This window comes from Diabrotica undecimpunctata, chromosome 8 (assembly GCF_040954645.1).
Source record: "Diabrotica undecimpunctata isolate CICGRU chromosome 8, icDiaUnde3, whole genome shotgun sequence".
NCBI lineage: Eukaryota > Metazoa > Arthropoda > Insecta > Coleoptera > Chrysomelidae > Diabrotica > Diabrotica undecimpunctata.
Genome location: NC_092810.1, coordinates 11,854,396 through 11,867,633, shown reverse-complemented (window position 1 = coordinate 11,867,633; position 13,238 = coordinate 11,854,396). Strand labels below are relative to the sequence as shown.

At 33.4% G+C, this 13,238-nt stretch overlaps 1 protein-coding gene and 1 long non-coding RNA gene across 2 annotated transcripts; one reads left to right on the top strand and one right to left on the bottom strand.

The window, feature by feature from the left end:
• Positions 1 to 2,820: 2,820 nt before the first annotated feature.
• Positions 2,821 to 3,345, top strand: LOC140448703 (uncharacterized). The gene has a single exon (XM_072541815.1). The coding sequence runs from the start codon at positions 2,821 to 2,823 to the stop codon at positions 3,343 to 3,345; it is 525 nt and encodes a 174-aa protein (XP_072397916.1).
• A 7,050-nt stretch (positions 3,346 to 10,395) lies between these two features.
• On the bottom strand, positions 10,396 to 12,783 carry LOC140448288 (uncharacterized). The gene is made up of 2 exons (XR_011951678.1): positions 12,134 to 12,783; positions 10,396 to 10,651 (listed from the first exon to the last, which is right to left on the bottom strand). It is a non-coding gene; the product is annotated as an uncharacterized lncRNA (long non-coding RNA).
• Between the last annotated feature and the right edge of the window lie 455 nt (positions 12,784 to 13,238).

Sequence of the window (13,238 nt, the reverse complement as noted above, 5' to 3'; positions counted from 1 at the left end):
TAAAATGTGCAAATTATTTTTAAATTAAAATATACATGATACCATTTACGAAAAAATAAGGCAAGATATAATTTATTTATTTATTTAATACATATAAAACAACTTTGTACATACATAAATTTAGAATACAATAGAAATATGTTTTATTACTACTGAAAATTGTACAATTTTATGGACAAAGCTTACAAAAAGTCAGAACAATAACAACAAAATTTAAAATGTACTGTTTAACTACGATTACCTTGTAAATCCTTACTCTCACCAGTTTTTACAATTAAAATCTCTTCGTTTGGTAACTGTACATAATTGTGTTCTGCAACTAAAAAGTTTCATGAAATAGTAACCAATTGGAAAATTATTAATTTGTTATCTTCCCAATAGTTACTACAATGGGGTATCTCAAATGATTGAAACATGTGTGTAGATTGTACATCTCTACTTGTTGAAGAACTTTTAACTAAAACAAAAAGTTAATATAATAATTTATAGCATGATTCACTTCAAATAAAATAATTTTTATTAATAACGTATCAGGGTTACTTACTTTCTGTTACATTTGCTTCCGCATACAACATTGAAATACTTCTGGGATGTAGATTAGAGCAGGAATCTAAAATCAATCAGCTATTTGTTCTCGGGAATTACATTTTGGTACAAGCTATGACTCCATGTAGAAGCAAACTTATCTTCAAAGTGGCTGTGGGATATTCGTTTTGTTTTAAAAACTGTAGTGGAATTGTGGAATTCATCATATCAAAATTAGGATTTTTTAAAACACTAAGCCACTTCCTAAATCGTATAATCTCTTTATCAGAATTTGGAAAGGCATGTCTAATTGTTGACAAATTATTACTTTGTAGGATACTACATTTATTGTGAAAAACTATATTTAACTAATTATTATTAATCTGCAAAATACTATTTGAAGTCCAGGAACATTTAAAATACAAACTAATTTGAGGTTAATGCTAACAATAACCCAGAGATATTAAACCAAGTTTAATTTGATTTTTTGCAATAATAACCATTAAATCAAACAATTTAGACGAATAATAACCATCTGAAATCTGATTATATTGACGCTAATCAATTACTAGAAGCAATAAAACTACTAGACGAGGAGAATATCGAAATCTTGGTAAAGCTGTTCAATAGAATTTATGATACTGGTTACATTCCGCGAGAATGGCTGCAGTCATCCTTTGTGATGATTCCAAAAACAGCTAATGCCACAAAATGCAATGAACACCGCTTAATCAGTTTAATGAGTCACTTGCTGAAACTCTTTCTTAGGATATTACACTCAAGAATATATAAGATACTAGAAGAACTTAGCGGGTCAACACAATTCGGTTTTAAGGGAGGACTAGGAACAAGAGAGGCAATTTTATGTTTGAACACTTTAATACAAAACTGTTTAGATCAACGAAAAGATGTCTACCTCACCTTCATCGACTACGAGAAGGCATTTGACAATGTTAAACATGATATCATGATGGAACTACTACATAGGGCCAACATTAACCAGAAGGAGATCAGAATTATTCAGAATCTATACTGGAACCAAATGGCAAAGGTGAGGATTGATCAAGACCAATATACGGATGAATTTGAAATCCGGAAAGGTGTCCGCCAAGGCTGCATACTCTCTCCGATGCTTTTTAATTTATATGTTGAAAATATATTTGCGGAAGCATTAGAAGACACGGAATTAGGCATTAAGGTGAACGGCATACCAATTAGTAACCTACGCTATGCGGATGACACAGTGATTATAACTGATAAATTGGAAGATCAGCAGTTATTACTCGATAGGGTGAATAGCATAGGTAAAAAATATGGCCTCAAAATCAACATTTTGAAAACGAAATATATGGTCATTAGCAGAAACCCTCCAGAAAACCCGATAATATGCATAGGTGACGATCGCATAAAACGCGTGAAAACTTTTAAATACCTTGGCACCACAATCAATGACCAATCGGATCCACAACAAGAGATAAAAACCCGAATACAAATGGCAAGACAAGCTTTTGTAAAATTCAGACCGCTTCTATGTAATCAAAACCTACATTTCGAAATACGCTGTAGAATGGTCAAGTGCTACATATGGTCCATCTTGCTTTATGGCATGGAAACGTGGACTTTGAAAAAAACATCTATCAACAAACTTGAAGCATTTGAAATGTGGTCATTAAGAAGAATGATGCGCATACCTTGGGTGGATAGAGTTCGAAACTTTAAATTAATTAAAAAACGCAAGATTGGTTACCTTGGGCACATATTGAGAGGAGCAAAATATGAAATACCTCAGTTAATCCTACAAGGGAAGATCGAAGGTAGAAGAGGAGCCGGCCGCAAACAATTATCCTGGTTAAGAAATATTAAAGAATGGACAGGAATACACAATACAGGCGAGCTGTGTCACGCCGCCAAGAACAGAATTCTAGTAATGAGATAGTCGCCTACGCACTTTGGTGTATGGCATGTGAAGAAGAAGAATCAATTACTGACAATTTGCGATTGACAATTATAATTTCTAGTTTGGCTCTAAACCTAAACTGCAGAGTATAGACTATAGACAGAGTATAGCGACATCTTAAGATTTGTATCGGTACTACAAATGACATTTAATTTAGTTTGACCTTGAGCTACCTGCGTGAAATGTCTAGTTATTAGTGGTCTGTGGATCCATCCGTAATGTATGTTTGTAACCACTGTATCTTTTAATAAATAGTTTTGTACAATAGTCGGTGCCTCATTAAATACATAACATATTTGGCGACGAGTCACAGAAAGAATCCACGCAAAAGTCGAAAAATGTCGTTAATTGGATACATTGAGCAGTTCAATCCTGCGCAAAGTGATATCACCTCTTATATAGAGAGACTTGAGCAGTTGTTTATATGTAATGTAGTGGAAAAAGACAAGGAAGTTCCATTATTGATTTCTTTAATTGGCGGAGAGTCTTACAGTGTCTTAAAAGACTTATTAGCACCAGAGGTACCAAGTTCAAAAACATTTAAGGAGTTAAAAAGAGTTCTGATTGAACATTATAGTCCAAAGCGGTTAGTTATCGCTGAAAGGTATAAATTTTACAATACAAATCAAGAGCCTCAGGAGGATATTAAAAGTTTTGTGTCAAAACTGAAAAGTGTTGCTCAATATTGTAAATTTGGGCAATTTTTGAAAGAATGTCTCAGGGACAGGTTTGTATGTGGTGTACGATCAGTCCAAATAAGACGTAAACTCCTAGCAGAAGACAACATTTCCTTTGAAAGAGCTTATGAGATAGCCTTGTCAATAGAACTTACAGAAGGTCAAGTTAGAAGGATGGATCCGTAGACCCACGGCGTTCCATCACCTAACCTAACTATCGACCTCTAGTCTTTTCCACAGTGTCTCTTATTCCGCTGCCGGACTCATATATAACATCTCCTCCCTCGTTAGAGATCAAGTTTAATGGGAGCTTTTACTAGTCTTCCAGAGCGAGTTCTAATATTGCAAATGAAACAAACAAAGATTTGTTGTTATTAAAAGTAAAAGATTTCATTTTATCAGGTTGGCCTAGGAAAGTGAGTGATGAATCTTTGAAACCATACTTTAAACGTAGAAATGAATTGTCAATTGAACAAAATTGTATCCTAGTGGGAAATAGAGTAGTTATTCCAAATCAATTACAAGATAAGGTGTTAGACTTATTTCACGAACAACATAATGGTATTGTTTGTACTAAAATGTTGGTACGTTCATATTGTTGGTGGCCAAATGTGAATGAACATATTGAAAAATTCATATCATGTTGTAATGTATGTCAACAATGTCAAAATTTCACAAATTCAAGCAAGGAATTATGTCCGTGGCCGTCTGCACCACACAACTTTTACAGAGTATATATAGATCTCTTTGTTAAATTTAAGTACACATTTTTAATTTTAATCGATCAGAAATCAAAATGGTTAGATGTAAAATTAATGTCAAATGGTACAGAGGTATCAGAAACTATATCAAAATTAAGAGATATGTTTACTGTAATTGGTCTTCCTGTCGAATTAGTCTCAGACAATGGACCTCCTTTGAATTCCAGTGAATTTGTGGCATTTTGTCAAGCAAATGGAATTAAACCATTGAAGACACCTCCATATCACCCTCAAAGTAATGGTGCTGCGGAGCGTAGTGTTCAAATAGTAAAGAAAAATTTGGAAAAAGCCCTGTTGACTATTAAGAGAGAGGAGATTAATAAACGATTGGTTATTCAGACAATTCAAAACTTTTTATTCTCTTATAGAACAACTCCTACAATAGCTACAGGGATTTCTCCAAGTGAAAGTATTTTTAAAGTGCGTCCTAGAACTAGATTTAATATGTTGAAACCTTCTTGTCATAATAGTAAGCATGCATCTATCCCAATTAAAAATGGGCATACATGGTATAAAGTAAATGAAAGTGTCTATATTAAAAACAAACAAACAAAATTATGGCAGAAAGGAAAGATTATGAAAATTTTAAGTTACTGTACTTATCTAGTATGTAGTAATGGTGTAATAAAATTTACACACGCAAATGATATGAGAAAAGACAGAGGTGAAGATAGAATCCCAGATTCTAACGAAGCTCAAGCAGAACCTCCTATAGTGAGTGATGATGTGCCAGTGTTACGTGACAGTGTTACAATTGAAATCCCAGTGAATCCAAATTTGAAAAACGAGCCTATTCAATTAGAACCGAAGGAGCCCATTCCAAGTTCATCACAAGAAGAAACAAACACATCTATACCGAGTGATGAAACATCCAATGATTGCAATATGAGAACGCGCTCTGGAAGACTAGTAAAAGCTCCCATTAAACTTGATCTCTAACGAGGGAGGAGATGTTATATATGAGTCCGGCAGCGGAATAAGAGACACTGTGGAAAAGACTAGGGGTCGATAGTGAGGTTAGGTGATGGAAGGCCGTGGGTCTACGGATCCATCCATAATGTATGTTTGTAACCACTGTATCTTTTAATAAATAGTTTTGTACAATAGTCGGTGCCTCATTAAATACATAACAGAAATATTGTTTAACACTCTTAGACACTCACGACATGATCCAGAAAACAACACACCTCAACAATGCCTGGACACATTGAAACAAAAACTCTCTGTTTATTCAGGCCGCCTAAGGAGGTACAAAGTTGCAACAACCGGAAATGTAACAATATAGTTTTTGAGCGTGCAGAGAAGGCGTTTTATAGAAAACTTAATTCCACTGTGGAAAATGAAAATAAATCTTATCCAAGCCAAGAAGAAATTCATGAGTTTTGGGGAAATCAACTTTCAACGCCAGCTACTCATAACACCAATGCTGGATGGATTGAAGACACAACACTAGCTGTCCTAGCTAGCTAGACAGCTGTCCAATAACTAACTTTGACCGTCCAATCACTAAATTGATTTTTTAGGATTGTAGTAAAATGCCTAAACTTATAAAATACGATACGATTAAACTTATAGAAGCTGTTAAGGATGTCCAAAATGGCACTGAATCGTATAAAACAGCTGAAAAAAAATATGTAATTCAAAAGTTCACTATAAAATTTAAATTAAAACATTCGGAACATAAAGATACACTTCGCCGGTCTCCTATTTTAACTTACAAGGAGGAGAATACTCTGGATAGGTACGTTGATTAAATTTATCTTAATCCATAGGATTATTTGATTTTACATTCAATAATCCAGATGAAGCGACATTCAGAGGTTTCTAAAAGGACAAGTGAAGGTGTGATGGCAGCTAGCACTTGTGTATCTGAACGAGACATCAAAAACTAGAAGAAGTTCTAACTGATCCATCAAGAATTTTTAATGGAGATGAGTCAGGATTGTAAATATGTCCATCTACTGGAAAAGTATTTTCTATGAAAGGTTCAAAAAATGTTTATAATGTTGAAAAAGTCTTTTAAACGTCACTCTGACGTTTTCAGCAGACGGTTAAATTTGCGTGCCTATGGTTATTTATCCTTATCAACGTATTCCTGAAAAGGTTGCTAAAGGTATTAATCCTAAATGGGGTGTGGGCAGAAGCGATAATGGTTGGATGACGGCAGAGACATTCTATCAGTAAGTATATTGCGAATGTTTTTTACCCACACTTAATTGAAAATAATATTAAGCTTCCAGTTATTCTTTTTGTAGATGGGCACAAGAGTCACTTAAGTTACCAATTAAGTGTATTGTGTAATGAACTGCAGATTAAAGTGATTGCACTTTATCCTAACGCCACAAGGATTTTACAACCCTGTGACGTTTCTATTTTCCGTCCATTAAAAGAAGCTTGGCGGCAATCAGTGAGAGAATGGGAAGAACAGCATCCAGGAGGGGTAGTGAATAAGGTTGTATTTGCTTCTATATTGGAGCAAGCTACAAAAAAGCTATAAAACTGAAACAATAGTAAATGGTTTCAAGGTTTGCGGATTATTTCCATTTAAAGTAGATGCTATTGACTACACAAAATGTTTAGGTAAAGAAGTAGTAAAAAATTTAATCCTTTCAGATCATCAAAAGAAACCCAAGATGAACCATAATACTTTTGTAAATATCTTAGATCCTGAAGTTCATAGATTAGAGAATTTAAAATAAAATCCAAAGAATAATCTACCTAGCGACGATAATTTGAATTTGTTGTTCAAAATTTGTAATTTTTTTAAACATGATCCAAAATATTCGGATAACCCAATGGTTCTAAAAAATAGAGACACAAATATGAATATTATTCAAAATATAGCTATCACATCTCCCGTTATAAATACTGAAATAAAAACATCAGAGCAAAGTGGTATTGAAAATGTAAATATTTCTGAGACTAGTAGTACCAATGATATCCATATTCAACAATATAAAACTAATGTTTATGACTTACCCTCTACAAGTAAAATTATTGTTAAACACGAATTGTTGGGTAATTTTTGAAACATCTCCTACTGTACCGGAAAGAAAAAATAAACGTAACACGGAACGACTTCCTTTTGCTATTACATCTGCACGATATCAAAAAATGTTACGAAAAAAGAAGGAGTTAAAATAAGAACAGGAAAAACAAAAACAAGAAAGGAAACGGAAAAGAAAAGAAAATTAACCAAAAACCAGTGTAGCAACAAAAAGAATTAAAAAAAAGTCAAATGTTTTATTTGTTCAAATGATGTTCAACCCAATAAGTTAAAATGCGATGACTGTAGTCTTTATTATCACGAATGTTATATTCCTGTTAAGCATAGATAGCATATACCTAACGATGGTGATCTGTTTATATGTCACAACTGCTTCAATCTGTAGGATAGTGGTTCCGATGCTAATAACAGTAACCAAGACAGTGAGGATGAAGACATTGACGAACTTTTCACTCAATACAAAGAAGCACAGAAGCAATTATAAAATTTAATTGTGTCAACTGTATATAGGTACCCCGTACCGCACAGAAATCTTGTTTTTCTTGTCATTTTCATTTGTTTCTAGTTTATTGTGTTAAAGCAGTTGTCCAATAACTAGTTTTGAGTGTCCTGTAACTAAATAAACTGTCCAATAACTATAATTTTTGTAACTATTTTTATTAAATATATATTGACAAAAAAGATTTAACACTTTCTTTAAATTATTTTAGCCATATTGTAATAAACTGTTTAGACTACGTTTTGTACAAATTTCAATTCAATCTGCAGAGAACAATGTGAATTACGAATTTTTAAAGTTGAAATTGTCTTAAGTGTCCAATAACTGTATGGTTTACTCTACCTGAAAAATGAAAAGAAGGATGATTATACTGATCCATATAAAGGAGATAAGGCCGGCTGCAAGAACTACTGCTCCATCTCAGTTACCAGCACTATCAGTAGATTATACCGAAAATTTATGAAAGGTCTAGTCAAAAACAAATACGAACCACTTGAGCTGAAAGAGTAAGCAGGATTTCGAGTTGGACAAACTTGCATCGACCATATTTACATTTTAATCCAACAGTAAAAAAAGAATGCCTAGGCAGAGACCAACTCATCTATTATTTGTGAACTTCACGAAAGTTTATGATACAATACCTCTATGTAGACTATGGCAAGTGTTGGAAAGCTCATCTAATAATATTGCACTTATAAAAGCAATATAACGATTATACAACTTTCCAACTAAAATAAAGATTAAAAACCAGTTTTCCGAAAATTTTATGGTAAATAAGAGAGGCAAGTCTATCTCCAACTTTCTTTAAGACCTACCTTAACTAGACACTGAAGAAATGGAGGAGATTATGTTCCGGAGTGGGTATACCATTAAACGACAAAACAACCTTATATACGCTTCATTTCACGGACGATCAAGTTGTTGTCGCACAAGAGCAGGAGGATCTACAGTTATTGGTAAAGCGATTATTACAACAATATGAGAGACGTGATTACATTTAGGTTTCCGGGCATAATCGATATATGACGTGAATATAAATTTCAGGTTTAAATATCTTTCAAATGACTTGAATATATGAACACCAAAGTTTGTGTCGTTGGCCCAAATAATATACCTACCTAAATAGTTGTTGTTATTAAGACGAAGACAAGAGTAAGAATGAAATTTAAATACTTTTCTGCCATTAAATCTGACTGACATTAGCAAAATAGTGCTGATTCGCCAACTCTCTGAAACATGTAATGAAAATATAGCAAGGAAGTAAAGAAGGAAAAATTAAGAGTCAAATTAGCCTAGTAAAGAGAAACAATTATTTAAGAAATTATTACATATTCCAAATCGATTAAAAGAACAAATAAATTCATAGCTAGTAGGTAACATATTTACGTAAACATTTTATTAAACAAGGATTGAAAATCGACCCAGTTAAATGCAGTACACGAGTCTCAAATATCAGGCCACCAAGGTTGTTTAAATCACGTTTCAAAACATAGACCTCCGCCGATATACAACACGAGGATCAGTCAGCAAAAAAAACAATAACGCGACCTTGGTACTACGACTGAAAATTGAGGACAGGGACTAATAAAAAAGGTGAACAAGGGGGCCAGCGCGTTAGTGGGAAGTTTTCACGCAGCAGCTCCACGCCGTGGTGTGGAGATCGGAAGGTACGCAGACCGTGGACGCGTTAATTAACTCGACGGGGTAGTGTGACGTATATAGTGTCGGCAACTGGAGATTCGAAGGTACGAAATCTCAAATCCCGGTAGACTGGAGGCGTATTCCCTAGCTAGAGCCTAGATACGCAGAGGTAAATAAGATCTCTATATACTAACCCCAGGTATATCTAATAATACGGAAATTGTCTGATCTTTAATTCCTTGCTGATTTCTTCTCGTCTCCCTTCGCGCCTGAGCGAACATTTTTGTCATAAAGGATATTTGTAATGTACAGTCTAGTTAATACATTGTAAATTCGAGATTTGTTTTGTTATTCCTAGCCGTTACAGGTCGAGACTAGAAGAGATACGCATTTCGCTATTGCAGTGCTCCGGCTTCTAACGTAAGCCCATAGCCTCCCACTCTTTACAGGACCTGAGACCGAGAAGTCCTTGATCCCCTTCCTTCCCAACCGATTTTTCTACCCTCTTGTAAATCCGCGAGGGCGAAACCAGTCAGTTCAGACTAGTGGAGCCAGTAAGCCTTGCCCCGCTCGCAGGGATAAGTATCCCCTAAGGATTGTAGAGGCACTGCTAAGGAGATTGAACGGACGTCTTCTACAATGGTGACAGCATATTATCAGAGTGGAGACAATTCCTTAGAGGGGTATATTAGATTATAATTACAGCTTCCAATAATAAATTATTATATATTATTAGAATAGTGACAGCGGTATTAGTCTTATTACAGTAACAATCCTATATATTATTAGAAACGTTGCAATGGCAGCACTTTTCTCTTTATACTCAAAATTAAATTAAATCGCTGCGTGGTACTTGGGGTGTGCCGAGAGAAGTGACTACTTCTTATCGCGCGGTATGATCATGTCTAGTTATTACTGATTTGTTAATATTTTTTTATAATAACACCACCCAAGTTCTTTAATATTTCAAAAATCTCAATTTTTTTCTTTAAAAATTTTGTTTAATCATTTTAATAATTTATAAAATTTGTTAAATTTATTATAGAATTTATTCATCATTTACATTTTCATTATTATCTAGTTTTTATATTTAATTACAACATTTTGATTATGGTTATATTCTTAAAATAATTCCAAACGGTTACACATAATATAGATTATAGATTATCATATAAACGTAAAGAATTTTCGAGTAAACGTTCAAGCGGATGAGATCGAACTCCTAACGTTAAACTCACTGCAGTGTTATTACGTGTTTATATATTTCTTGGAAGTAAAACGGGTATATTTTGGAATTAAAATGGAAAGTTAAAATGAAAAATGACCAGTCCAATCGTGTATGTGTCCAAACTAGACTATACTATATAATTATTAATTAATAAAAATAACAAACAAAATGCCATTATTTTAAACAAGGTTGTGGTTAACCTAAATTGTTAAAAGGGACATTATCTTGTTTAATTCTAAGTTTGGCAGATAATCAGTAACAATGGCAGATCTCCAAACTTGGTCCAATACAATATCCTCCAAAATGGCCTACCGATTGGCAATAATTTCTGCAAAATACTCCATTGCATAAGCGTCCTGTAACACAAATGCTTTTATCAGACATTTTTAAAAAAAGCATTTTATATACAGTGTACATAATATAAAATACTTATATTTTTAATTAATATAAATGTTTTCATTTTCAAAAATTTTAAAATAAAACATAACATTTTAGTGGAATATTTGAGATATTCAGTGTATAATTTACTGTATAATATAATCATTAAATCATGGTTTGATAGAATCATCATCCTACTTGTTCCAATGAAAATGCAAAGTCTGTTGAATTCCTGCTTTCTCAATTATTTTATATCAAAAGTCATAAGAAACTGTTTGTAGAGGACTAAAATCTGTCTTAAAAAGAAATTTTAAAATTGTTCTACCAATTAAACTCATTCCAAAATTTGGCAAAAATATAATATGTTTATCAGAGGATTGCTGTTAAAGTTAAGAAAGCTCCGAGAACAGAGAACAACCATAGCATGCTATTTTTGGGCCTGCGATATACAAGGAAAATAACAAATAGCTATTAGAACCACTTTTTTTCGGATTGTCGTCAGGCTGACTCGTCCTGGGTTTTAGATATTTTACATCTAGATGTTTTGCAGGCGTTATACAGTGATGAGTGCCTTAAGAACCGGCAAAAGATAGAAAACATAATACGTTGTGAAATAAAAAGAGATGAAAGTAGTAGAGGTGGGAAATTATCGATAGAAACCTCTAATTTACATTACATTACATTAGGACTATCGATAGTTTCCCACCTTTAGACGTTAGCTTATGAGCTAGTTGACTTCAGTCATAATATTACAAGTATGACGTCGAACATTAACATTTTTTAAATTTCGCATAAAGTAAAAACTGATTGAAGGCAATAAAGCAAATGTAAGTAAACAGTTTAACAGTTTAATTAGTAGTAATTTGATAAATACAGAATAACAAGCTATGATAATTCTGTATTGAGAGACGTCTCAAATCACAGTTTATTATTGATCAATACTTTAATTTTGGATAAAAACATACTCGTACTTGAACTGTTTGTACTTACATTACGTGATACGTATTACTATGACTGAAGTCAACCAGCTCATAAGCTAACGTCTAAAGGTGGGAAACTTTCGATAGATCTAATGTAATGTAAAGTAAATTATAGGTTTATATCGATAATTTCTCACCTCTACTACTTGCATCTCTTTTTATTTCACAACGTATTATGTTTTCTATCTTTTGCGTTATTTTGCCGGTTCTTAAGGCACTCATCCCTGTATATCGAACCCAGGACTTCTACGTGATAGCCAGACACTCTCGCATTTGATCTATCGGGCAGATAAATCCCAAATATATTTTATATTATTAAATACAATTAATTTGGACTTTTGTACTTGAGTAATAACATCGGTTGGTTAGTAAGTGATTTGAAAAATCAATACTTTCAGAAATATACCAATTAAATATTTATAATTTTTATAAAAATACTTGAAACATAAAATTAAATTATAAAAAGCATGCAAGCCTCACCTTGTGCAAGTGCCATAGTAGCAACTACAAGAAACACCAAAAATAGTAACACATACTTCATTTTCACAAAAAATAAGGATCTAAACTTAGTGTTTCAGTTTTTCAACCTCAGTTTGTGTATGTTAATAAATGCAGTGTTTTGTTTATATACATTTATTTCACAGGTAAACTTATTAAGACCCTATAAACAGGTAGATAACAACCACAGAGTCGGTTTTTTATTCATTTCTGCAATATGTTAATCTGCGTGGTAGAATTATTAAAACGACGTAGACATGTCCTATTAATTATTAAAGTTTACAATGCAAAATTCTTATCAGTTTCACGCTAAATAAAGGATTAATTATTACGAATTGTTTACTTATCGTGCTAAATTTAATTGGTTGTTACAATTATTTTACAACAGTAAATAAACGGAAAATCCAGTCAATTATAGCAAAACAAATTCTCTAATTCAAGTTTGTTTTAATTTTCATTCATTTTTTGAAAACAAACAAATTCAAAATTTGTGTGAACAGATTCAGTGAACAAAGTTTTGATTGTAATAGCCATCAATGTCCCAACAATAACTTACAATAATCGCTACAAGATATTACACTGCATCCGCTATGAAGACCATCCAGCTTTGAAGACGTAGTTGGACCCTATGGTCTTGGAACATGGAACGAAAGTGGCGACCGACTTACACAATTTTGTCAAGAAGAAAACATGAGAGTTACCAACACATGGTTCCAACTCCACCCCCGTCGCCTTTATACTTGGAAATCTCCAGCCGATAGAGCTCAGAACATAATAAGAAATCAAATAGACTTCATTCTTATCAACGGTAGATTCAGCACAACTGTCAAAAGAGCTTGCACATACCCTGGAGCAGATGTCCCTTCTGCCCACGCACTATTAGTGGCCGTCATAAAGATCGCTCTTTCATGCAAGAACAAGCCTGAAACTCAACAACAGATAGCACTGGACAAACTGAAAGACCCAATGATACAAGCAGAAATAAGCAATGAAATAAACGCACAAATTCAAATATTGACGACAAACATTGCCAAAGATCTAACACCAACATGGAATACGATTACAAGTGCTGTAACAGACATCATGA

What these genes read in the sequence shown, in the direction of transcription:
- LOC140448703 (XM_072541815.1), top strand. Translation starts at nt 2,821, where the DNA reads ATGTCGTTAATTGGATACATTGAGCAGTTCAATCCTGCGCAAAGTGAT.